The sequence below is a fragment of the Dendrobates tinctorius genome, unplaced genomic scaffold, assembly GCF_039654945.1.
Source record: "Dendrobates tinctorius isolate UK_male_01 unplaced genomic scaffold, ASM3965494v1 ptg000084l, whole genome shotgun sequence".
Classification (NCBI taxonomy): domain Eukaryota; kingdom Metazoa; phylum Chordata; class Amphibia; order Anura; family Dendrobatidae; genus Dendrobates; species Dendrobates tinctorius.
Genome location: NW_027361752.1, coordinates 3,397,040 through 3,424,416, shown reverse-complemented (window position 1 = coordinate 3,424,416; position 27,377 = coordinate 3,397,040). Strand labels below are relative to the sequence as shown.

Here is a 27,377-nt window from a genome sequence, read left to right as displayed (position 1 = left end):
TATTCTGTGGCCGCTGGATCAGGATCCTGAGAATTGATCTGCTCATTCTCGTGGCTCTTGCTCTAGTCTGCTCTTTCTTGTTCCGCCTATTAAATCCTTAGGCGGCCATCCACATTACTTTGCCTTGTTTTGTGGCATGTATAGCTTTCTTTCCAAAGTAAAGCTAGTGTTTCTAACTATATTACTGCGCTCAGACCGCAGCAATTACTGTGCATTTAATGTCAATCTCATGAGGATGACAGTAATTTTCTGACAATTTGTGTTAGATCTTTGCGCTGGATATATCGGATATATCATGCATTTTCCTGAAGGAACTTCCTGAATTATTAAATCCTCATTTAGTTGTTTTACCCACATTAACCTCTTCATATCCAATGTTCATGCTGTGATGTAGTATCCAGATAATTAATCAGACCTCTTCGAAATTATGGGACTTACAGTAAATTGAAACAAACCATCTCTGATTTGGCAGAACCCTAAACTCTACTTGAAAGTATGACACCCCTCTGAGATTCGTTACACTGACAAATCAACTTTTTTTCTATAGTTCTACTGGACTATATTCCATGTGCCTTATCTTGATGTGTCTTTTACTAAATACAGGCGATCCTTTCTGATATAATCGATCAGGAGAACAAGATTGAGCTGAAAGCTGATGTTCTGGATGCAACATCTTGGGCATTTCCCAATGGAGTAAATATTCGAGTCATCAGAGGATGGTAAGAATAAAGGTTATAGGTTTTATAATGTTGTTATTATTAGTAATACTTTCATTACATGATTCTTTCATACAGATAACAAATTAATCACATTTTTTTCCTGCTACTCCCCCACAATAGAGGAAGGTGCCAAAACAATGTGACCTGCTCAGAAAGAAAAAGAATCTGCAAAGCCACTCCCCAGATCAGAGGCGTATCTAGGCTTTCTGGCACCCGGGGCAAGAATTCGGTTCGGCGCCCCCCCCCCCCCAAGTACATATGCGACTTGCACACTTAGCTATGTACCCACGAGCTGCTCCTCCTAATGCTCTCAATGTTCAGTAAAAAACTGAAAGAAGCAGGAAGAGAAGCTCGTTGTCACAGGACCATAACTAAGAAAATCGCATATGAGTGAAGTGTCCATGTGATGACTACTGGAACCTGCAGCGCTGAATCCTGACATTGCAGCTTCTGAATTCTCACAATGAATGCACTGCACACTTTTAGGATTCGCCCTTGCCGATGTACAGTCATGTCAGCACAAGTATGTGATTTATATACTTCTGGCCACATTCCAACTAGACGTGCCCGGCCTCGCTCCGTTCATTTTCATTGAGTGAGGCCACACATGTCTAGTCAGCATGTGACCGCATGTATGTAAATTTCCGGCACGAGAGAATCCTGACAGCGTTCAGTGGGCACTGTGAGAATTCAGAAGTCTGCAGTCACATAGAATGACTGCAGACTCAGCGCAGACCTGGACAACCCCTATAATGTTCCTAACAAATAAAAACATGAGAATTAGTCAGTATCACAAATAACATTTACATCCAGGTACCTTATAGATGACGTCGTCTCTGGAGTCGTTCTCCTTTTCTTCTAGACCCCATGATGAGTTTTCTCATCCACATCTCGTCTCTGCAGACTTCCATCTTCTCCGGTCTTCTGCAGCAACTCTCCACACGACGCCCTTAAAGATAGAAGTGTCATTATAATGCCCCTAAATAAAAATTTCTGCAATATACTGTCACCTCACACTATTCCCCCTCCCTCCTCATACGGTCTCCTCTATCATCCCACCTGTTCACCATACTGTCTCCTCATATATTTACCCCCTCACTCTCTATACTGTCTGCTCACACATACCCCCGACTCCCCATACTGTGTCTGCACACATACATTAACCCATTCGCTCCCCATACTGTCTGCACCAATCCCCCATACTGTTTCCTCATACATACTCTTTATTTTGTGTCCTCAAATCTCCCCACACATTAAATCCCCCCATCCCCATTCCAAATCCCCCCCACACATTAAATAACCCCCCATCCCCACTCCAAATCCCCCCACACATTAACCCAATCCCCACTCATTAACGCCCCCATACATTAACCCCATCCCCATTCATTAACCCCCGCACACATTAACCCAATCCCCACTCATTAACCCCATCACCACTCCAAATCCCCCCACACATTAAATAACCATCTGCACTCCAAATACCCCCACACATTAACCCCCATCCCCATTCATTAACCCCCACACACATTAACCCCCATCCCCACTCATTAACGCCCCCACACATTAATCCCCATCCCCATTCATTAACCCCCGCACACATTAACCCAATCCCCACTCATTAACCCCCATCACATTAAATAACCCTCATCTCCACTCCAAATCCCCGCACACATTAACCCCCATCCCCACTCATTAACCCCCCATCCCCACTCTAAATACCCCCACACATTAACCGCCATCCCCTCTACAAATCCCCCCCATCTCCACTCATTAACTCCCCATCTCCCATCTTCGGTGGTTCTTCAGCTCCACAGAGGAGCACACTTACCACCAGCGTTTGCTTTGGGCGCCGGGGAGTGACGTCAGCAGCGTGATCACATGACCTGATCACGCTGCTGACGTCACTCTGGCTCGGCGGTCAGAGCTTCAACAGAGCTTCAATTGTACAGGCGTCTGTATAGACGCCAGTAGAATTGCTCCCTGAGAGCCGGCACGGCCTCCTTCTCTGCGCCGGCTGTCAGCTTTACAGCCGTCACAGAGAACCGCCGACTCTCAGGCGGGGGGCGGCAGAACGCAGCCGCCAGGGAGGACACTGCGGACCGCTGCATTAGGCGGCCCGACTGCGCCCCCCTGCTGGCTGCGCCCGGGGCAACTGCCCCGGCTGCCCCCCCCTAGATACGCCACTGCCCCAGATTTGGCAGGGGATCGGTGCCCTCTCGCCCCTGTGAAATGCAGATGGTGGCTTGTAATAGTTGTCACTACCTTCTGGATTTTAGAAAGCGACACTCCTTGTGTCCACAGGCACAAGGAGATCTGTAATTGTTACTCATGCATTGAAGCCATTGATGGCAAGCAGCGCCTTAGATTTTATCGATTTCATGTGATTTGTCCTGACAAAGGCATCCAGCCCCCTTTTTTAAATGAGCTGCTTCTCCAAGACACAGAACAGATTTGAATCTTTCCATCATAGTTTTTATTTTTTTGTAGTCTCTATTCCTGCTTTATGCTGACAAATACTACTGGCCAAATACTGGCGTGTGAATATAACCTACGGTAATTTGCAGGAACTTTCAGTATACACATATAATCGGTCTCTTAAAAAGTGGAGTTATTACATATCCTGCCCCCAAAGCATTAGGTTACGTTTTCTGAGCACTGGTGAAAAATCATTAGGGCTCTCAGCTGTCACCAGTCATTCATAGAACAGGTTGCCTTACGTGGCAATGCTACCAAACCTCTGCACCCCTGTAGTAATGTCTCCATACAGACTTTATTATAATCAGATAATGCATTCACAAATCTGCTGGCTTCAGAGCTGAGATCTCACAGGTTTTCTTGTTAGCTCAGTTTCTAAACAGAACTTTGCCTAGTGATTTCCTCTTGATACCTAAAACCAGTCAGGGTAAAATTGTCTATTGCATGTAGGGTTGTGTGATCATCCATGGATATGCCCCATCAGATCATAACTGACCCACCACAATACTGGTCATGGAAGCATATTGTTCACCACAGCACCTCCACAATCTTTGACATCGGCTCAGTGTGAACCCGTTCTCATCTTTGAAAAGAAAGGCACCAAAGAAGGACCTGCTATTTCTGGTGTTCTCTGGAAAATGCCAATCAAACTGCACGTTGCTAGGCTGTGAGCACAGTTCCCTCTAGGACATTCGACCCTCGTGTCACCTTCGTAGAGTCTATTTCTGACAGTTTGATCAACAACGTGCACCTCCAGGGGCATTTTGTAGGACTTTGGCAGTTCTCCTTCTGTTCCTTCTCACATGAAGGAGCAAATACCTGTTCTGCTCCTGGGTTGATGCCCTTCCAAGTCTTAGTCTGTCTCTCCTCTGGTAACAGCCATGTTGTGGTATCTGATCTTGAGGGTGTGCTTGGAGAGCACATACGTATAGTGGTGCCATCTTGGAGTAGCTGGATGACCCTTGCAACTTGAAAAAGCTGCAGGTATCTCTTCATGTTACCACTACTGACAAGGTGGCCAACAAATTGGAAAAGTTGAGAACAATCCGTCAAGAAGGATAAGGAGTAGTGATAAGCGAGTATACTCATTGCTCGGGTGTCCTCTGAGTATTTTGGCGTGCTCGGAGATTTAGTTTTTGTCGCCGCAGCTGCATGATTTGTGGCTTCTGGACAGCCTGAATACATGTGGAGGTTGCCTGTTTGTTAGGGAATTCCCACATGTATTCAGCCTGTCCAGAAGCCACAAATCATGCAGCTGCGCTGACAGAAGCTAAATCTCCGAGTACTCCAAAATACTCCGAGGACACGCGAGCATGCTCGGGAAAACCTGAGCAACGAGTATACTCGCTCATCACTAATAAGGAGAGAATAGTTGTCTGTGGCCACCATCAGAAAAACAGAATCCTCTTTGGGGGTCATCTTGCTGTTGTCTCTTGAGTGCACTGGATGTCACAATCGCTTTTGCTTCCGAACCGGACAGATTGCGATCCCTATTGGGGTTATACTGTGATGTGCAAGTGTTCCTGCAGTTTTTTGAGCAGTATGTATTATATATACATATATATATTATAGCAGATTGACCCTATTTGGCATCATTTGATACCATTTTAACAAACGTTTTCTAAAATATGAAATCTACCCTGAAGACGATATTGTTCCTGTTGACAAATGAAGCCTATAACGGGCGTGTATATCCAGTGTGACATGTGTGAAATACTTGACATTCCCCTTAGAGATGCTCCTTACTGCACTAAACACCAGTGTTAAACATTAGTATTTATAGCCGGGCTCTTTGGTGACCACTCCATCTTTTTCCAATATTGTCTGGAATGTGTTTATTACATGCAAGTATTCCAGGGAATTTATGGCTTTGCTTTCGAGAGGAAATTGCTTATTTTTTGGTTCTGGCTCTGTTTACAGAAGAGAGAAAAATACCAGCGTAGAAAATGAAGAGACAAACAGAAATGTGTGCAAAGACGGACTGTCTGCCCTTGTGTGCAGAGACAATATAGCACGGGTCATTAATGTTCTTGAGTCAGTGTAAACTGTTAGTGTAATCCAGGAAATATACTGTTATATATTGTATATTGTCCTTTTTTTAACCTATTAATGGGTAAAATACTGTCATATATAGTGCCCTCGCAGGCAGAAAGATGTTAGGTTCATTCAGCATTGGTAGAATGAAGGTTAATTTTACAGTGATAAGTACCTTAAGTTTTGGGGCAAAAGCTAATAATAATAAGAATTAAAAAAAATGTATTTCTATAGCGCCAACATATTCCACATCACTTTATAATTCAGAGGGAACATGTACAGATAATATCAGACATTACAGATAAACACATAGTTCAACTCATGGCAAGAGGAGTGAGGGCCCTCCTCGAAAGCTTACATTCAGTGAGGAAATAGGGGGAACAAAAGGTTAAAATAAAGTGCTTGTCATGTATGGTGCAGCCATCCGCAAAAATAGGGGCATTCAAATAACACTGCATGAACCGGTCACCAGCCAGTATATATACACATACAAAGTGCTACTGAGTGCATGGAAGAGAGAACAGGGGATAGTTAATTAGAATAGTGAGGTAAGGTGATTGGCTAGTCTAAAGAAATGTGTTTTGAGGAGAAGCTTGAAACAGTGCATACTGGGGAAAAACCTGATTGTCTGAGGTGTTGCATACCAGAAAACTGGTGCAGCATGAGAGAAATCCTGGAGACAGGAGGAGGTTCAGATTATATAGGATATTACTCTTAGGTCTTTGGCGGAGCAGAGAGGACAGATAGGGTGGTAGAGAGAAGAGGGAGGAGATATAGGGTTTTGGAGTCATAAGTTTTAGTTCCAGTAACCAAAATTAATCTCCAAAGAGAAACAGAAAAGCCTAGAAAAAAATGATGTGTTTATCAAATTGCATGAACTATAGTAAAAGCATTCATGGGAATTTTGTATAAGTTACTGTTTTGCTAATTGGAAACCTATATCTGAGTGCTTGAAAGGAGTATATAAAATAAAGAAGTGAGTATTTTGGTAAATGGGTGCATTTTGGACAGTCACTCCTTGTTTGCGGGGAAGGAGTTGGCTAAATAAGATATGCAAATTGTTTCTCATCTTGTGATAAAATGCCCATGTCCTAACCAAACTACAGGAGTATTCCAGTCAACAACAATGATCACCTATCCACTGGATTAGTATTAATTGATTGATTAGTGTTGATCCAGAAATAGGGAATTGAGTCATCTGCTCCCCCCCGATCACAATATGGCGTCCGGGAGGAGCAGCTCTCTGCACATGCTCCTTGTCCCTCTATTCAAAGTCTATTACACGGATTTAGTCTTAAAGGGGTTGTCCGGGCTTTTCACTTAATCTCACTTTTTTGGGCTGCAGAATTATGACAATAAGTAATTTACTTTCTGTCACTAGTTTGCACGGTTTTCTAGATATTCTGAACAGAACGTCCAAGGGAGGGGTGTTATGGCATTGAAATGAGAACTAGTCGTAACCTCCTACTCTACTCCAAACATGCCCTCTATAGCAACAAACCCAGCCTCCATAGCTACAGGCCCTCCCCGTCCACATGAAGAAGCCCTCATCACACAGTAACAAATCCTCCCCCTCTAGCAGCCTCACTGCAGAGAGCAGCTGCTCCTCCCCCAGACACACGCTGAACAATGTTCTATGGAAAGTGAACCTAGTGAGGAGGGAAAATCGTCCTGTGTTCTGGGACAGGCTGCTCCCATCAGTATTTGTGTCATTAGAGACACAATGCTCACACATACACTGCACCAAATCTGCTGCTGTGTGAAGACATCAGTGACACAGAGCTGTCTCATTCACATAGCAGAGGCTTTGTCACACAACAGATTACATCAGTGACTGCCATCCCCTGTGAAGACTAGAATCTGCAGACCCCCATCACTGGCCATCACACAGTGTGTTCTCACTGCTGCCAGCAGCCTGGGACAGTGAGGGAAGGAATTACTGATAATGAGTTATGTATTGTAATCATGGAGTGGCCCAGAATACAGGACGATTTTCCCTCCTCACTAGTTTCACTTTCCATAGATCACTGTTCAGTGTGTGTCTGAGGGAGGAGCAGCTGGGTGGTCTGCTCTCTGCAGTGAGGCTGCTAGAGGGGGAAGATTTGTTACTGTGTGATGAGGGCTTCTTCATGTGGTCGGGGAGGGCCTGTAGCTATGGAGGGTGGGGTTGTTGCTATAGAGGGCATGTTTGGAGTAGAGTAGGAGGTTACGACTAGTTCTCATTTCAATGCCATAACCCCCCCCCCCCCCCCCCCCTGGACGTTCTGTTCAGAATATCTAGAAAACCGTGCAAACTAGTGACAGAAAGTAAATTACTTATTGTCATAATTCTGCAGCCCAGATATGTACTGAGATTATGTGAAAAGCCCGGACAACCCCATTAAGGCCCCCCTTAAACTTTAGACTGATGTCAGCTGAATCCGCCGATATCAACAGGTTCAGTCTTTGGTCTAATGTGTATGTGGGCATCGGCCGACTGCTGATAGGGAGAGATGTTGATCGCTCATGTCCAATTTTGGCCTGACGATCATATTGTTTTTCCTGAGAAAAGCCGCCAGCTGACATATTAGTCGGCATCTTTCTCACAGAGAGAGAACAGGAGCACTGGGCCCATCAAGTGTTCCTGTGTATGGGATAGTGTGCTGAGATGGCTTTCGGTTGATTGACCACCAGGAGCACCTTTCCGATCACAACAATCTCGTGTATGGCTGACTTTAGAATGAAGCAATAGCGCTCATATTCCACCAGCTTCTCCATTCATCTCTTCTTGGCTGCAGAGAAATAGTAGAGGAAACAAGTACCCCATTCTGGAGATCTATGGGACCAACACCAATCCAACAATCTCAACCTATCTAGTAGACCGGAATACCTCTTGGAGCCCATTATCTTTTATATAGTCATGGACACCAAACCCTACATTTTACACCCAAAGAAACAAAGACAAATGTGTTGCACAGTTTGGAACAAAAAGAATAAAGTATTGGATGTCAGGCTTGTTTCATTTTATATACAGGATTTTCTTTGACCTAAAAAAAGACAGATTGTTGTTATTTTATCTGTTGTTATCTGGGAAGTCCTGTAAATTTAGAATAATGTAGAAGGAATGAGGTGGAAGGAGTAATGTCTAGATTAATACTGATCCTGCCACACAGGTGGTTAAATAAATGATTCCAGCAATATATCCTCTTATCCTCTTGAGCCTAGAAGGCAGATGTCTTCATTCAGGCCTGACAATCGTTCAGCTCCAGGGTAGAGTCATTAATAGGTGACTTGAACATTATTAGCATTGTTGTGGAACATTTTCTGGATGGAAAAGTATATCGGAAATAGATGTCATCTTTGTCTGTTTGCCAAGACAAGCACAAAATCCTTTATGATATAGGTTCAGGTCGTCTTATACCAATTCATCTCAGGAAGGCTCATCATATATTCATGTTCACACACCTAATAATTCCCAAACTTCTCTGGGGCATTCCCATAATTAAGTTATTATTAAAGTGTTCTACAAAATCGCCTTAGTACTTAGGTGGAGAATGATTTAGTGGTGAGAGCAGATTTTTCTTTATCTGGTCTTTGCCATTTCCGTAATACTACCTGTATTTGTTATATTAGATTGGTTCTGTTCATTATTCTTTATATGTTTATATATTTTCTTTTTATGTCACAAATATAACTTATGTATAATGCATATATCTTTTAATAATGAGATAAAAATAATTTCCAGATGGATACAATAATACCATAGTAAATTGACTTCCGCAGTCTGCCTGTGTTTCTCTGCCGGCGTTCTCCTATTACAGTATTTATTTCTCAACCACAGCTGGATTCTATATGAAAAACCACATTTCGAAGGTCGTGCACATGTCCTTGAAGAAGGGGAAGCTGTGTTACGACACCTCTGGGACCTTCCGGAAGCCAATGATGAGCAAGATAAAATCACCATAGGTTCAGTGAAGAGAGTGGTGAAGGTATGTACAGTAATTGTGTGGTGGCACACCACTCGCATCAGGCCAGATTGACAGTCTAATAGGTGTAGTCATCAGAGCAGCAATTAGGCTATGGCTAGGAAGCGTGATAACTTTTTTAATAGTCAATTCTTAAAGAAAAAAAATGAGAAAAACATTGCTTAGCAGCAGATGCTTCAAACGACACATGTGGACTCCAGTGGAGTCATCTGCTGAACTACAAAAAGACCGGTGACGTTTATTGGGGATTCGGAAAAGCTGTTGGCTAAAAGAAATGTCTGGTCAAGAACTAGGTTATATTTCTAGTCAGCTACAGAGAACACTCTAACACAGATTTATTTGTCTAAACGAAATAGGTCCTAATGACAAGTAATTGGCTCCAATTGGGGTTGTCTTCTACTGCCCTGTTGTACTACCCTTTATTGTGTAGGACTATGGTCAACCACAGGATCTTCGAAAACTCTAGTAGGCCAAGTCAGATTCATATTTGTTCCTTTACATCTGTAGCTGTCTGCATCTGAGGTGTAGATAAGTGGACTAATGGGACAAGTGCCCAAGGCTCTGGTTGTGCAGGGATTACCAATAAGCTATTGTTCTTTGGCCGGGATTGTACGGAAAAGGGATTAAGGCTGCAGACTGAATATTTTTGCTGTAAGGAAAAGGAGTCTTCTGGGATTTTTCAAATGTTAGAGTAATGTTGTACATGAAGAAATAAGCATTACTTACTACCAGATTTCCCTGCTGCAGTTTGAAAAATTTTTGGTGTTCACCAGCAAATATCAGAATTGATACCATATCATACATTGTTCACGTGAGCTCTGTAACCAATCACTGGCCTCAGAGGTCTTATGCCTTACATGCAAAAGTCAGTGATAAATCCAGTAATTTGCAGTGGAGGTCCACAGCGTCATCACTTCTAGTACCAGCAGGGGCAACTGGAGTATAGGTCCTAGGGGATTCATTAAGTAATGTGAATATTTTTATTTTTTTACCATTCCCTACTCTTTGCATTATGATGAAAACGTAAAGAAATTTCCTTTCAGGATATGTCCCACTGAATACTTATGTAACCCTAAAAAAGCAGAGAATGGCAAAAAAAAAAAATATCTTACTACATAATACAATACTTCTTCATTAAGGATATTAATATATATATATATATATATATATATATATATACAGTATATATTGATTCCAAAAATGTGCAAAAAAATTCTGTTTTTCTTTGTAATTTCATTGAGTCACTTGACTCTAGTCAATGACATGAATATGACAAATGCAACGTCAGACAAAAACCATAGAACAAATTTACTTTGTGTCTCCCTAAGGGAATCTAGTGACTTAGCATCCCAGCCCGGGCCATCAGATGCTGGAAGGACACGCTAAGCCTTTGCTGTGCTATAATAGAGGTTAATGTAGAGCCATATTTCGGTTAAATGATTTGCATCCAAATAATCCAAATAATATTCAGCCTTGCGCTTGTCTTCCAGTTGTTTGATCGCCACAGTGATCTGCATGCTTTCTTCCTGCATTAGATACACAGCTCAGACATTTGCCATTAGATATAATAGCAAATACAAACAAATCAAAAACAAGATGAGTATGAAGGAACCCAGGGTGAGTGGAGGGGGTAAACCGATACCCAGGGGCAGGCTGCAAAACCAATGTTGCCGTTAGAGAGCCACCAAGTTACCAATAAAGGGTTGACTTTCAGCTCTGGCGTCAGCCATTAGTGATCAGCCATCCAGATGCACAATCTCACCATATGATCTTTCAAGAAATTCTATATGTGTGGTAATGCCTATCTCATGCTGCAAAATGTGAAAGACCATTGCAAGTATTGTTCCTGTTAGAATATGGTTTTACATTAGGGTACCGTTACACCTAGCGATGCACCAGCGATCCCGACCAGCGATATGACGCGGTCAGGATCGCTGGTGCATCTCTAGGTGGTTGCTAGTGAGCTGCCACACAGGCAGATCTCACCAGCGACATCGCTGGGGTCGGGGGTCGCTACTTACCTGTCAGACGCAGCGATCCTGCGTCCTCCCGCCTGCGTCCACGCGTCGCTCATCGGCGCCACAGGAAGCCCAGCAGGAAGTGGCCGACGAGGAATGGTCCAGGAGCTTCTTGCCCGATCAGCGATTACCAGCGGGGGAGCCGGTCGGAGGTAAGTATCACATGCAGCGATATCGCTAGCAATATCGCTGCAACGTCACAAAATCGGTGACTTTACAGCGATATTGCTAGCGATATCGCAGTGTGTAACGGGGGCTTTAGCCCCTATGCTATAATAATCAGTCATACAGAAGCCAGGTGATGCAAATTTCCCAGCTTTATGAAAACTCAGCCTCCTCTAACCTTGTGCTAAAAAGCAGAAGCCATGGGTTCCTCCAAGTGTTTTCAAGTTGTCCTTACCACATTTTGAAATGTAATTAGGAAATGGCAGTTTCCATGATCAGTGGAGGTCAAGATAAGGTCTGGAATACCAAGCAAAATTTCACTGAGAGCTGCCCATAGGATTGCTAAAGAGGCAAATCAGAACCCCTGCTTGACGGCAAAAGACCTTCAAAAATATTTCTGAAGTCAGTCAGCAGTAGAAACCCTCTCTTGCATTCTCACCATAAAATTCAGAGTCACAAGTGTGCAAAAGAACATCTAAACAAGCCTGATTCATTTTGGAAACAAGTCATGTGGACCAATGAGGTTAAAATACTGTAGAACTCTTTGGCCACAATGATCAAAGGTTTGGACCGTGAAGAAGGCGGATTAGGTCGCCGAAACGCGTAGTCCCATTTGCGTTTATTTCTGCCATGCACTCTGGTTCCTGATCCTTGTGGGTCGTTTTTTTAACCTTGTTGAAGAAATAAAGAAAAGCACCATTTTACTCCAATCCTGGTTTGCTGAGTTCTTGCTGAATTTCCTTTTTGTTTTCCTATTGAAGGATTTACTCCTAATCCAGTCCGTGCAGGAACTTGATCACCAGGTGGAAAGACCCATGAGTCTCATTGCTGCAGCTGGACACTGACATACATTATATATATATATATATATATATATATATATATATATATATATATATTTATTTTGCCCAAAATACAAAGTAGATGTGTCATCTTTAACTTTAGCCCTTTTAGAGATCATTTCATCTTCAACGTGCTTAACTGTTCACAATAACAGTAATTTTGAGCTGTCTATCAAAGTATCAACAGCTCAGCGTACCCCTGCACTAGACTGGAGGATCGAACTGTCACTCACTGCGTCCAAGACACACTTAGGGGAGGAATCATGACACAATGGTTGTAAAGGAAAAAACTGTGTGTATATAGAGTCAGGTGGAGCATGATACAATTTTTTTTTTTGTTAGATTTGTATTGAATTTGACAGAAAATAAAAGTTCTTTATAAAATTGGAGACATATAGCGGTAAATTATAGGACTAATACGCCTCTGTCAAAACCCCATTATGGCTATGAACCAAGCAAATTCATAATACAGCTATGTCCATGAGCTCTTACTCTTCTAATTGTTGGCAATTAATTGTAAAGTGTCAAAATTTTATATGTCAAAGAGAGAGGAAAACTGTGTCCTATGCTTGTCCCATATATACAAAGTGCAAACAACCTGGCGGCCAGCAGGCAATAGAAGTCCATAGAATCCAAATTTTGTCTAAATCTTGTGATAGAGCATTTTAATTCTTCTTTATTCAAATCTTAAAATGTACCCAAAGTGAATGTGACTTTAGAAAATCCTATCATGACCGAGACCTAGACTGTTCGAAACGCCTAGGTTTTTTCAAGCTGTTGTACTATGTCACTGTCGTCCATTCATTTTTGATACATTTTAATATCTGAATGATGAATTTTATACTGTATCACATGATTTAGAGATCATCTGTATCTTACAGACTTCTGTTAACTCTTTGTATGGTTCATCCTTGACTTCCATTTCCTCTGGAGGCTTCCATGAACGGGAGTGAGCTTGTGGGACTATTCGTGGCCACTACACTTCTGGTGCACCTCAACCCCTTCACCCAGTTAATTGGTGGGAGTGCTGTGTATTGGACCTACAGTGATCTGATATTGATGACCTTTCCTAAGGATAGATCATCACTTTTCGAGTCTCAGAAAATCCATTTAAGTATGTAGGAAGGAGATTATTTTCTATACAGTAACACAATAAATGGTCGGGAGTAGTAAACCCAAGCTACTGTTAGGTCTGACGAGAAAGGCCAATCAATGTTGAGTCTACAAGGCTTAGAGATGATGGTCCACAGTAAGGTGACACCTATCTATTAGTATATTTCTCTCTGCACAAATCTCAGTAAGCAGAGAAATATATAGGGCCATAAACCATCTTCAATCATTAAATCCCCTTCAAAGCCGGATAGTACAGAGGAGAATTGCTCCCGGTATTACTCCAGCAATGGTTGGTCTCCTCTGAGGTTCGGCTCAATGTCACTATGTAAATGTACACAATTAATCATCACAATCAGAGGTGTGGCGCTTGGATGTGGCTAGAATACCCTTGTGGTTCAGGTTAATAGTTCCACCACATTAATTCACTTCAAATAGAGCTCTCCAGTCTTATTGAATCATCGGCAGGACAGAAAACCCCTTCATTAGTGAATAATTTGTGTTTGCTCTCCCTCAGCTATCTCCATATTGGCTAATTTTCCTTATTTTATGTATACATTGAGCTTTCTCTCATATGTTATGTAACGTACAGTCTATAGCAATCTAACGCAGACCTTTGCGGTTCATTTACCGTAGGATTACCTTCCCGAGGTGGTCATATCCTCCCTGCAGGACCCGTCTGACGCTATTTACATACGTACAGAAGTTCCTTCCCTAGAAAATTTGGTTGGTAGACACCCCCGTTCTTTAGAAGTTAATTCAGGAGTGTAAGTATTGCTTGTTCCAATATTTTATTTATTGCTATTTTATTATTATCAATGTTACATGTAATTTCTATAGCAGAAAAATATTCTGTAGTATAACACCGAACATATATCCATTAACAAAAAGATTGTCATCAAAGTCAAGTAAATTGGTTTCAAGAAAAACATGTACTGAAAAATCTTTTCTTTGAACTCTGGATTGTGACGTTCCTCTATTATTCCCTCTGGAGCTGCATGAGCTAATGAAGACGTATATGATACCATTCCCTCCTATACAATCTGACAGTGCCCAGCCAGGGAAGAAAATGTCAGACTATGAAGGGTCTAATGGGTAAGGTTTCCCCTTGTGGAGAGTGACGTACCAGGTCTGGCATGCCAGTGTGAGGAGACTTAAACGCCATGCATGCCCCTCTGGGAAATTAAATATGCAAATTGTCTCTTGAGAGAGGAAGAGGACTTGAACTCTAGTGCCACCTGTTGGAAGTAGCAATCCTATAACACATGCTGTTGACAAAGGGAATGTCACAACAATACTACAATATATACGAAGACTAAAATAGTTACAAATGAATGAAATAAAGCTATTATTAAGTTAAAAAAAAACATTTTGCATATATCTGAAATAATAGAGACAAAGCAGTATTGGTGGGTGAAACCCCCATAATGTAAATTAATGGTATCAGTCACAGCTGCACATAGTATCATACACATGCAAGAGGATGTAATACACTAAGAGGGGATGCGGTGGATTAAAGTACACACTATAGCAGCAGCAAAGTACAATGGTGAATAGCGCACCCACCAAACACACTCAACGTGCAATTCACAAGTTTTATACCCCTGATGAAGCATTCGTGAAACACGTGTTGGGTGTGTTTGGTGGGTAAGTTGTTGCATTTGCTGCTATTATAGTGTGTAGTCTATTTTACCTCACCCTCTCTTAGGACTTTACTGTTTTCTTGGCACTACATCTAAAAAACATACTATGTGTGTTTGATGATGTTCGTACTAATTTATTACCTCTCTTGGTTGTACGCATTTTATATATTTCCTTAAATTCTTTATTTGTTGTGACTTGTGCCATTTTTTTCCATTATGTGGAGTTCCCTTTTGGTTCACCCAACAATTTGTCTTTGTCTCTATTGTTTTGGATAGATGTATGTTTTTTTAATTGTTGTATGATTCGTGTTTGTGTTGGGATCTCCTACTCTATCCTGGGTTAAAATCTTTGGCCTTGAGTAGGAGAATAGCAGCGTCTCGTTTTATTGGTACATTTCTAGACAGACTGATTTTGCCACAGCGGGTCTGTCAGACTGCTCCACTGCTTTTTAATGGATCTCCACTATAGAGACCATAATCTAAGACATCCATATTACCTAATATGGTATCTGGGAAGGATGAGGCAATCCCTTTAAAGGGCACCTGTCACGTGAAAAAAGAAAACATCCTGCAGATATGGGGTTAATCTGCAGTGATGTGAATTCGATTTCTGGCCTACCTCTGGTTACTGCTGAAGGTGGTGGAGCTGGTCAGGTTGACAAAGGGGTTGCGAGTTCTCTTTCTGGGCTCCTTTTGGTGGTTACTGGAGGTAATGGAGCTGATCTGATTAACAGAGGCTTGCCACCTGATAATGAGGACGACAACTGGAGATCTGGGGTTTCAGACTGGATTTAAGACAGCCGACTCCCTCTATCCCTGCTGGTGATTTTTTCCTGCCTCCTAAGGTCTTAGTTTCCAGCTCAGTCCCTGCATGCTCAGCTAAGTGTTCTGTTGCTATCACCACTACCGGTGATATCACCTCAACCAACACCGAAATTTCTGCAACCCACCAAACTACTGTCTCCTTCCCCACCATCCTGTAGCATGTAAGCCCAAAAGGGCAGGGTCCTCTCTCCACTCTGTATCAGTCTGTCATTGTTAGTTTGTTAACTGTAAGTGATATCTGTATTTTGTATGTAACCCCTTCTCATGTACAGCACCATGGAATCAATGGTGCTATATAAATAAATAATAATAATAATAATAATAATAAATAATAATATTCTGTTCACATTTGATCTGGTTTTGTCTGTTTCAGTTTTGTGTGGGTCAACCAGCTCCAGCTGGGGCTGTGCTGAATCACCATCCATATGTTACTGCTTGTGCCAGTTTGTTTTTGTCCCTTATTAGATTGGCCTCTTTTTGCTCTGCTTTCAGAATATACCAGAGTGCTGATATAGTGGGCGAAGTTGTGCGACTTCAGTGTTTTTGCATCAGACGTGTTGGACCTTTTTGCAGGGTTTTTTGCGTGATTGCAGACAGTGTCTTTCCTTTCCTGTCCTGTCTAGTCAGTGTGGGCCCCATCGCTTGCTCAGTCTATTTTCCTACCTGCGTTTGTGTTTTCATCTTGTCTCACCGACAATATATGTTTGGGGGCTATCTATTCCTTTGTGGTCTGCTTCGGGGCAGTTTAGATTTCCCATTTCTTGCTTTAGGCTTAGTTAGCTCTCTGGCTGTGCCGAGGCGTCTAGGATCATCGTAGGCACGCTCCACGGCTACTGCTAGTTGTGTGGATAGGATCAGTGGTCTGCAATCTGCTTAGTTACCAACCTCTCTGGTTTTCTGTGGCTTAGATTGGGCTTGCTCTCCTCCTCGGTGACCCAATCATAACACTGCAGGTTAATAAGCTTCTGAAAATGTACTTAGAGCCCCACTGCCAGGAGAAAATGAACTTTACTCCTCTTGGCAGCGTTCAGAGTTCAGTGTATAGAGAGACACGGCTGTATCTGTGCCCCCAGCACTGACTGACAGCAGCTCAGCATTGGGGCTGGCTGTCAGTCGGTGCTGGGGGCATGGTTACAGCCACGGCCCTCTAAAGTCTGACCGGTGGCTGAAACTGTGACGGCATCTTCCCACTGACCGAAACCCAAACACTGCTGGGTAGAATAAAGTTAATTTCCTCCTGGCAGCGGGGCTCTAAGTGCCGGCACAGGACAAGTTCAGAATGCTATTAACCTGCAGATTAACCCCATATCTGCAGGTTGATAGAGTTTTTAATATAGATAATCAAAAGGATATGTCTGCCAGTTATTGCAATCAGTCTGCCCCCACACTTACAGTGCTGTGCAAATTAATTGGGACAAAACATTTTTTTAAGTAAAATTGTAAGATGGTTACCAGTCAGTGATTCAAACAAGTTTTAACTGCTTTGAACAGGCACTCACACCTGTTCAAAGCAGTTAAAACTGGTTTGAATCACTGACTGGTAACCAACTTGCAATTTTACTTAAAAAATGCTTTGTTCCAATTAATTTGCACAGCACTGTATCATCCTTACATGTAACATGTATTGTGTTTCATAATACTCTACATAACCATTAACATTTGATGATGATTACATTGACATCAAGCCTTTACTTTGTGAACTGAAGCAAGAATCCATCCACCAAAGGGAGTAATTGTAGACAGCTATAATCGTCTTTTATTACACTTTGTCTATTTTTATTTTAATTGTAGATACAGACAAATAGTTCTATATATCTGTGGGGTGTGGTTCTATAAGATATAAGTATACATTATCTTTCTGCAGCTGGCTGGCATACACAGAACATCAGTATAGTGGCACGGTCACCGCATTGGAAGAAGGCTGCAAACTTTGCCAAATTCAGAACAGTGGCTTAAAATCTATGAGGCCCTTGAAAATGGTGAGAAGTCATTTCCCTTATTTTACTTTTGCTGGGATAATCGTTATCATAAGGACTGTCTTTATATTTTGTAAAGTTCAGTTCTTCATGGAAACCTAACAGCACTCAATAGAGCTTTCATGAAAAGACTTTGTGCAATCCAATCTGCTCAGCAGGTCCCAGAGGTTCCCCGGCCTTCACTCTTTAGCCCCATATACAGTGAACTGGATTTACAACAGGGACCTTTGGGTTGTGTCCATGGAGTAGCTACAGCATATCAAGACTGATGCTTTGTGTGCCAATTCATTAAGAGTTGTGAGTGATTTTGGTGTATCTCTCAGCTGCCGTGTGCCACTGCAGGAAATGTACTCCACTTTTGTGGCATAAATTAGGATGCACTTGTCGGCCACACCTTCTCCCAGCCTTGCCCCAGCCTCTTTTCAAAAACTGAGTTGGTCAAAAACTTTGTGACATTTTAAACAACCTTATGCCAAAATTCTGGTAAAAACTGTTTCATGAATAGGGGCCATAATGCCCCTCTTTCTATAATCCGGATTAAATTACATGTCTCCCTAAAATTTATCTTTCTAATCCAGTGGGCTCCCAACAGCTGGTTAAAGAGATCAGAGATGGGTGACAGAGGGTAAAGGTTTTATTTATAGTAATCTTATTAAGTTTCATCAAAGGCATAAAACACTTTGAAAAGTCTCCAACATTTTTGCTCATTGTGTAGTTGCTGTATAATTTTTTAACACTTGTGATTTTCATGCTAATTTCAAGAAGCTCTGCCATAATGGGCAGAGCCAAGAAGGAGACAGGGCAGGGCAGGACGTCGTTACACTCACCCGTCAAGTGCGCCTATAGAGAGGTGGGCATCTCCAAAGCCACATAAGTGCTGCAGAATTCTAGAGGTGGTCATCTTGAATAGTAACATATATGATATCCAGACTCTTCACTGTAGAAGAAAAGACCCAATTCTTGCCTCTCGGCCCCTTGTTGGTGATGGCAGTCACCCCAATCTACGTGGGCACCTCACTAGGTATAATATCAGTAGGCATAGGTCTTAGGTGCAGGTGCCAAGAGAGTGGAACATTCCTGTCTGCAGCCGCCTGTTAATATGGATTGCCAACGACATGGCATATTTATGGAAAACTGGTGGAGAAAACTACATTTCCTTGATTTGATCAGAAAGTCCAATATGAAAATGATGGCAAAGGGCCGGATCGTTCCATGGAGCATTCGTTGCCCAGTGCCTAAACTCGGTATAACACTCTTCAGCAATACGTCGCCCTTGGTATAAGGAAGCTATTTTATCTTCTGCTGCTGCTACATGGTAACAGTCATCATACATGAGCCCATGGGGAAGTGACAAAGTAAGGAGGTCACAGCCAGAAGGACTGAATCAAGGGCAGTGTCAATGGCAAGAAGGATTCATCTCCTAAGTTTTTAGTCATGTGATGTAATAGACCTAAAGGAAAAGAGAAGAATTAACTGGGTAGAAAGAAAAAATGAGCAATTGTAAGTACACAGTCCTGTATAATATGATGACTGTAATATACTGTATTAAGAGGATAGACTTTGATGGGAAAAGGAGGGCTTCTTTAACTCAGACAAGGCTTAGAAACAGAGAATACCGGGAGAAACAACCTGGAGACAATATATACTGATAATATACAACTCCCAGATTAGAAGAGTTTTAATAGTGTGTGGTGCTGCTCCATAGGTCACAGCAGGGAGCTAATTACACCTGCTGACTAAGGCCAGTTTTATTCATCCGTGTTTTACGGTCTGAGTACGGAATACTAAGCAAAGACTGGCTGCAGGTCTCTTGACCCAAACTTGATTGCCTCATAGGCATTAGTGATGAGCGAGTATACTCGTTACTCGAGATTTCCCGAGCATGCTCGGGCGTCCTCTGAGTATTTTGCCGTGCTCGGAGATTTAGTTTTTGTCACCGTAGCTGCATGATTTGCGGCTGCTAGACAGTCTGAATACATGTGGGGAATGCCTGTTTGTTGGGAATTCTACACATGTATTCAGGCTGTCTAGCAGCCACAAATCCTGCAGCTACGGCGACAGAAACTAAACCTCCGAGCACGCCAAAATACTCAGAGGACACCCAAGCATGCTTGGGAAAACCCGAGCAAGGAGTATACTCGCTCATCACTATTAGGTATATATGGGACTGGGTGGCACCACAAGTCCCAACCACACAAATACTGGATTATGCCTGTATTGCCAAGGTTTGCTGACATTGCCAGTTGCCATGCCATCCATTGCAGAGTCAGTGCGGCGCCACCTTCACAATGATTTTATTTACTGTACCAATGAATTCAGAAATTCCATTATTTTTGCTAATAGCCTTTAATAGACAGACTAAACATTTTGTATATTCAGCTCCTATGCTGACCTATATAGCTCCATGGTGATAGTTTTATGTGCCAGAATTGAATTTGTCAGATGTCAGACAGCTGTTTCCCTTTAAAGAACACATTCTGCTCTGCTACATCACTAGATAAATAGGTATATATCTTACTTTTGTATGATCGCTAATGGGTAGTCTTCTTCAGAGGAGCGCTGGATTGATTCTTTCCTATTATTACATTGTGTGCAGTCTGGAATATCAATTCTCCAGTATATGGTTTCATCACTAAAATACTGAAAGTCTGTGATGTCATCGATCCCTGCGATCATTGGATTATACTCTGCGTACAGACCATAGAATTCTACTTAGGATGATGGGAGTTGCAGTCTGTTTTGCTGGGTTGCCATATTCTGCTTTCTCTCGGGTTCTTCTTGCTGTTGCAGCGCTTTGTTACTAATAATCTAAAGCCTAATTGCGTGGAAGGAACAAACGTCGGGTTAATTTTTTTCCATTTGTTTCAGGGAGGATTAAAAGTACAGCTGCCTACTGATCCGAAGGTGAGCGATTAGATTGCCATAGCTACAACTTCTTATTTCCGCACCTCATTCTACGTCTGAAATCTGCTTAACTAATCATCTCTATTTCAGATAATTCTATATGAGAAACCGCACTTTGAGGGGTGGTCCAGAGAGATCACTGAGCACGTCAGCGCCATCGGGAGCCTCACCCGCGATGGGGAAAATGGCAGCTGTCAGGATTTTTGCTCCATACAAGTTATTGGAGGAATGTAAGGACACGGGCTGCTCCGCTAAGTTTATATATTGTAGTTTTAGCAGGGCAAAAGTTTAGTATATGGTCTTTATTCATCCTTTATTTTGCACCTGTTTTTTTTACTAGTTTTACGCCATTTTTGCTTTCACACATTTCGTTATTCTATGTATGCCTTTTTTCGAAATTTAATTTATATGTGCTCGCTTTCTTTTTTCTACTTTGTGGGTGGATTTTAGGTGTTTTCATCTGATTCATGAATAGCGACATTTTAATAAGCCCTTAGTCCACCTTGGTGTATTTTAACGCACACCAGTATTTTTCTCTATTTTGCCAAATGTGCAAGTTTTGGCATAAAAAGCAAAAGATGGGGAAAAAAGAACATTTTTGAGTTTGCTCCAAATTCGTGAATCACATGCCCCATGTTGTAGAATTTGGTCCTTCAACTCACACCTAATACCACAAGACAAAAAAGGAAAGCAGTTAAAAAAAAAAGTTCAAGTGATAAGCCTCTGCATTTAGTTTCCCACTTAGTTTTGCGTACCCTGATACTAGTGGATTGTGCACCATACCATATTCCTGGTCTTGTCCATCCTCTTGGGTAACTATTCGTCCCTGCTCTGCACTTGTGAGCTCACTAATTCACTAATGGAGTTTTAGAAGACAGACCTATAGTACAAAGGTATAGATATCGTCAACAGTTCAGATTCCTTACATGGGTTCTAAGGGGTAACGTTTCTCCTTGTGGAGAGTGACAAGCCAGGCCTGGCAGGTCAGAGTGAGGAGACTTATAGGCCATGCATGCTCCTCTGGAAAATTAAATATGCAAATTGTCTCTTCAGAGAAGAAGAGGACTAGAACTCCAGTGCCACACTAGAGTTCTATTCCTTTTCCTCTGTGAAGAAACAATTTGCATAATTAGATTCTTTACATAGATGACATTAGTTTAAAGTCTTAAAACCTGATCCCTTTAAGGATCCTGTTTTAACCATAGGTGGTTACACAGACCATGTCCTGCTCTGAAGGACCCATCCTGTCCGTATCACATCTGAAGCCTGTTGATTTGTGTGGGCATAGGGTATTGCTTCATTTCTCATGGGGTGACTGTGTCAGGAAATTGAAAACTTAAGGCATGTTCACACCTGGTGACCCAACAACACTAAATGACCACCAATGATCAACTTTTTTGCTGATCGGAGGATGTTTGCTAGCCTGTTTACACAGGCAGACCGCACTTCAGATGTGCAATGAACAATCTGTAACCGATCATCCAGTGCACATACAGTAGGCTGCCATTGTTTGTGCTGGGAACGGTGATCTTTTGTGCAGCACAGAAGATCATTTCACCCGACGATTGGGAGTTTTTCTTGTTCGTTAGGTGATCGGGAACCTGTTTTTACGACAATATTATAGTATGTTGAACGTTCCTGGAAACGATAATCATACAGTGTTAATGGGGGGATTAAGGTCCTATGGTCTTAACATTTATCTTTTTGGTATCGCTGAAAACGACATATACTGTATTTATGTATATGACTTTCTTTTGTTTTTAGATGGGTTGGTTATGAAAATGAGAGATATAAAGGGCATCAGTATCTCCTGGAAGAGGGTGATTATGAAGAATGGCATGCATGGGGTGGATATACAAATACTTTGCAGTCAATACGATTTCTTCAGGCGGTAAGTATCTGACATGTCATTTACATGAGTGTGTTTTGTGTATCTGTTACTCTTTCCATCCAGTCGTATATGTATGGTCGTATATATTGAAAATGCTATAGATCTTACTGAAGATCTACAGGGGTGTATTTAACAATATATGTAGCGTGGACTTAAGGACTATATACTCTTGAGTTCCCCTAATATTCTGAGTTTCCCATTTTTAAGGAAAGTCAGATAATCCAACTAATTTTGGCGAAATTGGACCACTCTCATTTATATGGGGGAATCGGACATTCACAACTACGGATGTTGGAAAAAACTAGTATCGGACATAATGGATATCAGCTTGCCAGTCTTTGGTCCCACAAAAGATAACTCTGTTCTGCTCATACTGTGTATGTCCCCCTTGCATCATTGTGGAATGACAAATACCAGCTTTCCATTAACGCTGGAAAAATCATCATTGCTCTTGTTTTTGGGCTGACGTAGAAAGCTCTGTCCAGTCTATGGGAGCGCCGTATGGAAGCACGGGTATAGAAGAGGCCTCTTAACTTTACAGCAGTCCTATTACTGCTCGGTAGGTAGCATATACATTTTTAAAAGAAGGTTCAGTGTGAGAAATAGCATTAGCAATCAGTAGAAGGAGACTTTTTACTGATAACGGTTGAGATAAGAACAAAGATGCCATTTACAATGGAGAAGCTCCTAGTCGTCTTTTGCTATAGATATTCCCAGATCTGGCATAATGTTTAAAAGTCCTTACTCTCCATGTGTCATTAACTGGGCCAAGCTATACTAGATGCAGCTACGGTAAGGTATGTTAAGTTTAATAGCCAAAATAAAGGCTTGTTTATTTTGGTTATCGCTAAGTCTTTCTCTTGGTTTTCCAAGTCTATTATCTCAAAATGAGTAGGAGATAAAAAAGTTTCACATTATAGGTTATGTTATGACGGTGCAATGAACACAAAACACTAATAGGAGATCATTTATTTTTATAAATCAAACAATTATTCGTTGTTCAACAGTAACTAAACTTTTTTCCATTTGATTATCCTCCAGACATTGCAAAGTTACAGTAGGTAATATTATCAATTACCTTACTGTGATTCCTTCTGTCCCAAACACAATGCTGCAATCCTGTTTCAAAGTTCCTTTAAAAGCTGCTTTCAACTGCTGCCTAAAAAAAAAAATCCCATACACTGTCTGGGAGTTTCTAAAGGCGCGTGGACTGAGCAGTTGAAACAGCACTGCACCATAAGGTTTTGGAAGAGATAGAGGCTTAGTAAGATAATGAAATATATTACAATAATTCATAACTTTGCAATGGCTGGAAGATAAATCAAAAAATATACACCGTAGGTCCTTTTTAAATCTTGCATAAAGAAAAAGGAACTTTGAAGAAAATATGTCTCCATGGTATACCTTAAGGTTCTTTTTCCAGCAACAGGGCTCCCATTCTCGTGCATAGGGCATTTTTCTTTGATTTTATGCAAAGACCTACAGATTGTTTTTCTAGAGAAGAATAACTTCATATATATGGTTCCTAAAGAATCCATAATAGGTAGATAGATAGATGTAAAGTTTGTGACCCTCCGAACAGGTTCCACAAAAGTCTGAGACTCAAATGTCAGATATTTCTCTGGTGTTGCTCCACTTAGTTAAATTTTAACTTTGGTAGGTAACGTTGAGATAAGAGGCGCCCGCTGGCATGATGGATCATGCACATTCCACTTGGATTAATCAGGGCTTAGTGATGCCAGTTGGGAACTACACATGACTGGTTACTTGGGTTATTTTCCAACTCCACCTGGTTTACAAACAGGAAAAACCACAGCTAAGTGCACGAAGCCAGGAAAGGATGCTGTGTGCGCCTCTGAATGGAGTGGGCATAAAGACTGGGCAAAATGTGTTACATGTCCTGCACTATTTTATTTAACCACTTGTGTAGATTGTATGATGCCTTATTATATTTTCATCTGTTGCCTGTGACGATGCCAATAATATGGATGACATTACAGTAGGTTGAATATTGAGTAATACTTCTTCCACAAGATTCTTCTTCCAATTTTCTATGGCTCACACCAGGGTAGACAAAGCTTCACATTTCCATGTACCATTTTGAATAGTAAAGGGTATTGTCAACCCTGACATTTATGGCATATTGATGGGGCCTGTCCTAAACATATATACAGGTCTCAATGGTGGAGCCTGCATCTGTCAGACATTATTGGCATATCTTATCGATAGTCACTAAATGTCCCATCTAGGACAATCCCAATTAAAGGCTTTAAACAGCATTGACTTATTTTTTGGTACATGTAGTTAATAAAATTGCACTAAGTTTCAGTCTGCAATCTTCATAACTCCATTCATTTTCTGATCCCTAGATATGCTGTTTGCAACCTGATCCAAATTTCAGATGTTTTTCTTGTGTGAGTGTCACTCCCTGTAATATAGGCTGGATGTGAGGTCTGTGTGCATCAAAGGTGCTCCTGTGTTCACTTCCTTTCATATATCAGCACAGCTTCTATGCTGCACTTATTTCCTGTGTGCTTTCCTCCATGTTTATAGCCTGTTTTCTGCACTCCATGAGATACTTTTTCCCCTTCCACGGCAGATCTGGATGCGAGGTCTGTGTGCAACAAAGGTTCTCTTTTCTTCACTTCCTTTCATATATCAACACAGCTTCTATGCTGCACTTATTTCCTCTTTGTGTGCTGTTATAGCCTGTTTTCTGCACTCCATGAGATACTTTTTCCCCTCTCCATGGCAGATCTGTGTGCTAGCCCTATCCTTCCATTATTTCTGAGAAAAGGGAGGGGGAAGCAGAGACCCTTCAGAACCCGGAGGAGGAGCTCTGATGGAATGGTGTCTGTTTTGTAAATCGCTCTGCTAGATAAAGGACTTACAGACACTGTGCATCAGCAAAAGAGTAGATAAAGTTTTTTCTAATGAAGACTTTTGAGAAATTTGCCTTATTCTGCATTTAGAGAATAAAAGACTGACCACATCTCTCTAGCTGGCCTTTAAAATTATAATAAATAATAAATTTTATTTCTATAGCGCCGACATATTCCGCAGCACTTTACATTTCAGAGGGGATTTGTACAGACAATAGATATTACAGCATAACAATAATCACAAAGATCATAACAGATACCAAGAGGAGTGAGGGCCCTGCTCGCACGTTTACAATCTAAGAGGAAAGAGGTAGACACGAAAGGTGGGTGGTAACAGTTGCCCTGATTGTATGGACCAGCCATTATGTTAAGTGTGTAACAATACAGACACAGAGGGCTAATGGATGCATAAAGCATGTTGGAGCATGATGCGGGGAACCTGGTTATGGTAAAACTTTTGACTGTGCCACCCAGGGATAGATTAGGTTAATGTGTTGAGTCGGTAGGCCAATCTGAATAAATGCGTTTTCAGAGCACGCTTAAAATTGTGGGGATTGGGGACTAATCGTATTGACCTGGGAAGTGCATTCCAAAGAATTGGCGCAGCACGTGTAAAGTCTTGGAGACCGGAGTGGGAGGTTCTGATTATTGAGGATGCTAACCTCAGGTCAACAGCAGAATGGAGGGCACGGGTAGGGTGGTATACTGAAACAAGGGAGGAGATGTAGGGTGATGCTGAGCCATGAAGGGCTTTGTGGGTGAGGGTAATAAGTTTGTACTGGATTCTGGAGTGGATGGGTAACCAGTGTAATGACTGGCACAAGGTAGAGGCATCGGTGTAATTATGTTTTCGCAGGAGCGTTTCAGAGGAGCATGTACCTGGTTGCAATAGTGTAGCAAAGCCCTGATTCATGCTGCCTGTGGTTTGAGAAGCATGAATCGACTGATAGGCTCCCTTTAACATTGACCAATGTCGTAGAACCGGAGTGTGAAATAGAAGCTCAGATACTTTGAACCACCTCATCTCCATAGACCCCATAAGAGCCACACGGGCTCCCTCTATGGGACGCACAACTTTTTCCACAGCTATAATCCCCACCTAGGATACATTTTTACATTTTCATAAATACAGCAGACCGGTTTCCTTGTGATAGAATTACATAATATATTCTTCTGTCCAAAAATTGACACAATAACAAGGTGTTTTCTACTTCAGGACTTTTTGGAAGCATTTGTCACCTTGTGCGAAACGGATGAAGAAGATGAGAAACAAATTAATCTTTTCAACCAAGCTATTCCGGATCTGGAGCTGGCAGGATATAAGACAAGAACACAATGTATAAATGTGAGACAGGGAATGTGAGTAGATTTTCTTTACTACTTGAGGATTAACAGATGTAATAAAGCAGTAAAAATATTCAATGTAAATATCATTAAAATGTACAAACCTGTGTTTGTATGTATATATACATATATATATATAATTTATCACAGTGTTCCACAATCTCAGAAAAGTTATATGCTCTTAAGATATCCACAGACCCACTTAGATTTTTATTTTAAAGGTTTTTTTCCCACAGTTTTTATATTGATGACATATCCTGATGACCCAAGGATAGGTCGTGAGTATCAGATTGGTAGGGATCCTGCGCCGATCAGCTGTTCTTGGTCCTGGTGTCAGCTGATTGTCAGCAGCTGGGACACCGAGAACAGCTGATTGGTGCCTGGAGCTGGACCGCCACCGATCTGATTTTGATAACAGGTCATCAGTATTAAAGTAGTGGAGCCACCCTTTAACTCCTCATTTTAACAGCTGAAGGACATAAATTCCTATTCATTGCATGTTTTTGGTATTTTTTGGTGAATTTGGACATGATTTACTGAGCCAGCTTATGAATATTATCTTGATAAAAAGGAAATACTAGACA

General features: G+C 41.6%; 1 protein-coding gene across 2 annotated transcripts in view; it reads left to right on the top strand.

Moving 5' to 3' along the window:
* The window catches only part of CRYBG3 (crystallin beta-gamma domain containing 3), a 205,349-nt gene that overhangs the window by 138,199 nt on the left and 39,773 nt on the right, over positions 1–27,377 (top strand). For both annotated transcript variants that reach the window (XM_073584406.1, XM_073584407.1), the window contains exons 6-13: positions 604–719; positions 9,049–9,196; positions 13,965–14,095; positions 17,661–17,775; positions 20,641–20,676; positions 20,767–20,906; positions 22,441–22,567; positions 26,666–26,808. In XM_073584406.1, coding sequence (XP_073440507.1) covers positions 604–719; positions 9,049–9,196; positions 13,965–14,095; positions 17,661–17,775; positions 20,641–20,676; positions 20,767–20,906; positions 22,441–22,567; positions 26,666–26,808 — 956 coding nt within the window. The remainder of the gene's footprint in view (positions 1–603; positions 720–9,048; positions 9,197–13,964; positions 14,096–17,660; positions 17,776–20,640; positions 20,677–20,766; positions 20,907–22,440; positions 22,568–26,665; positions 26,809–27,377) is intronic.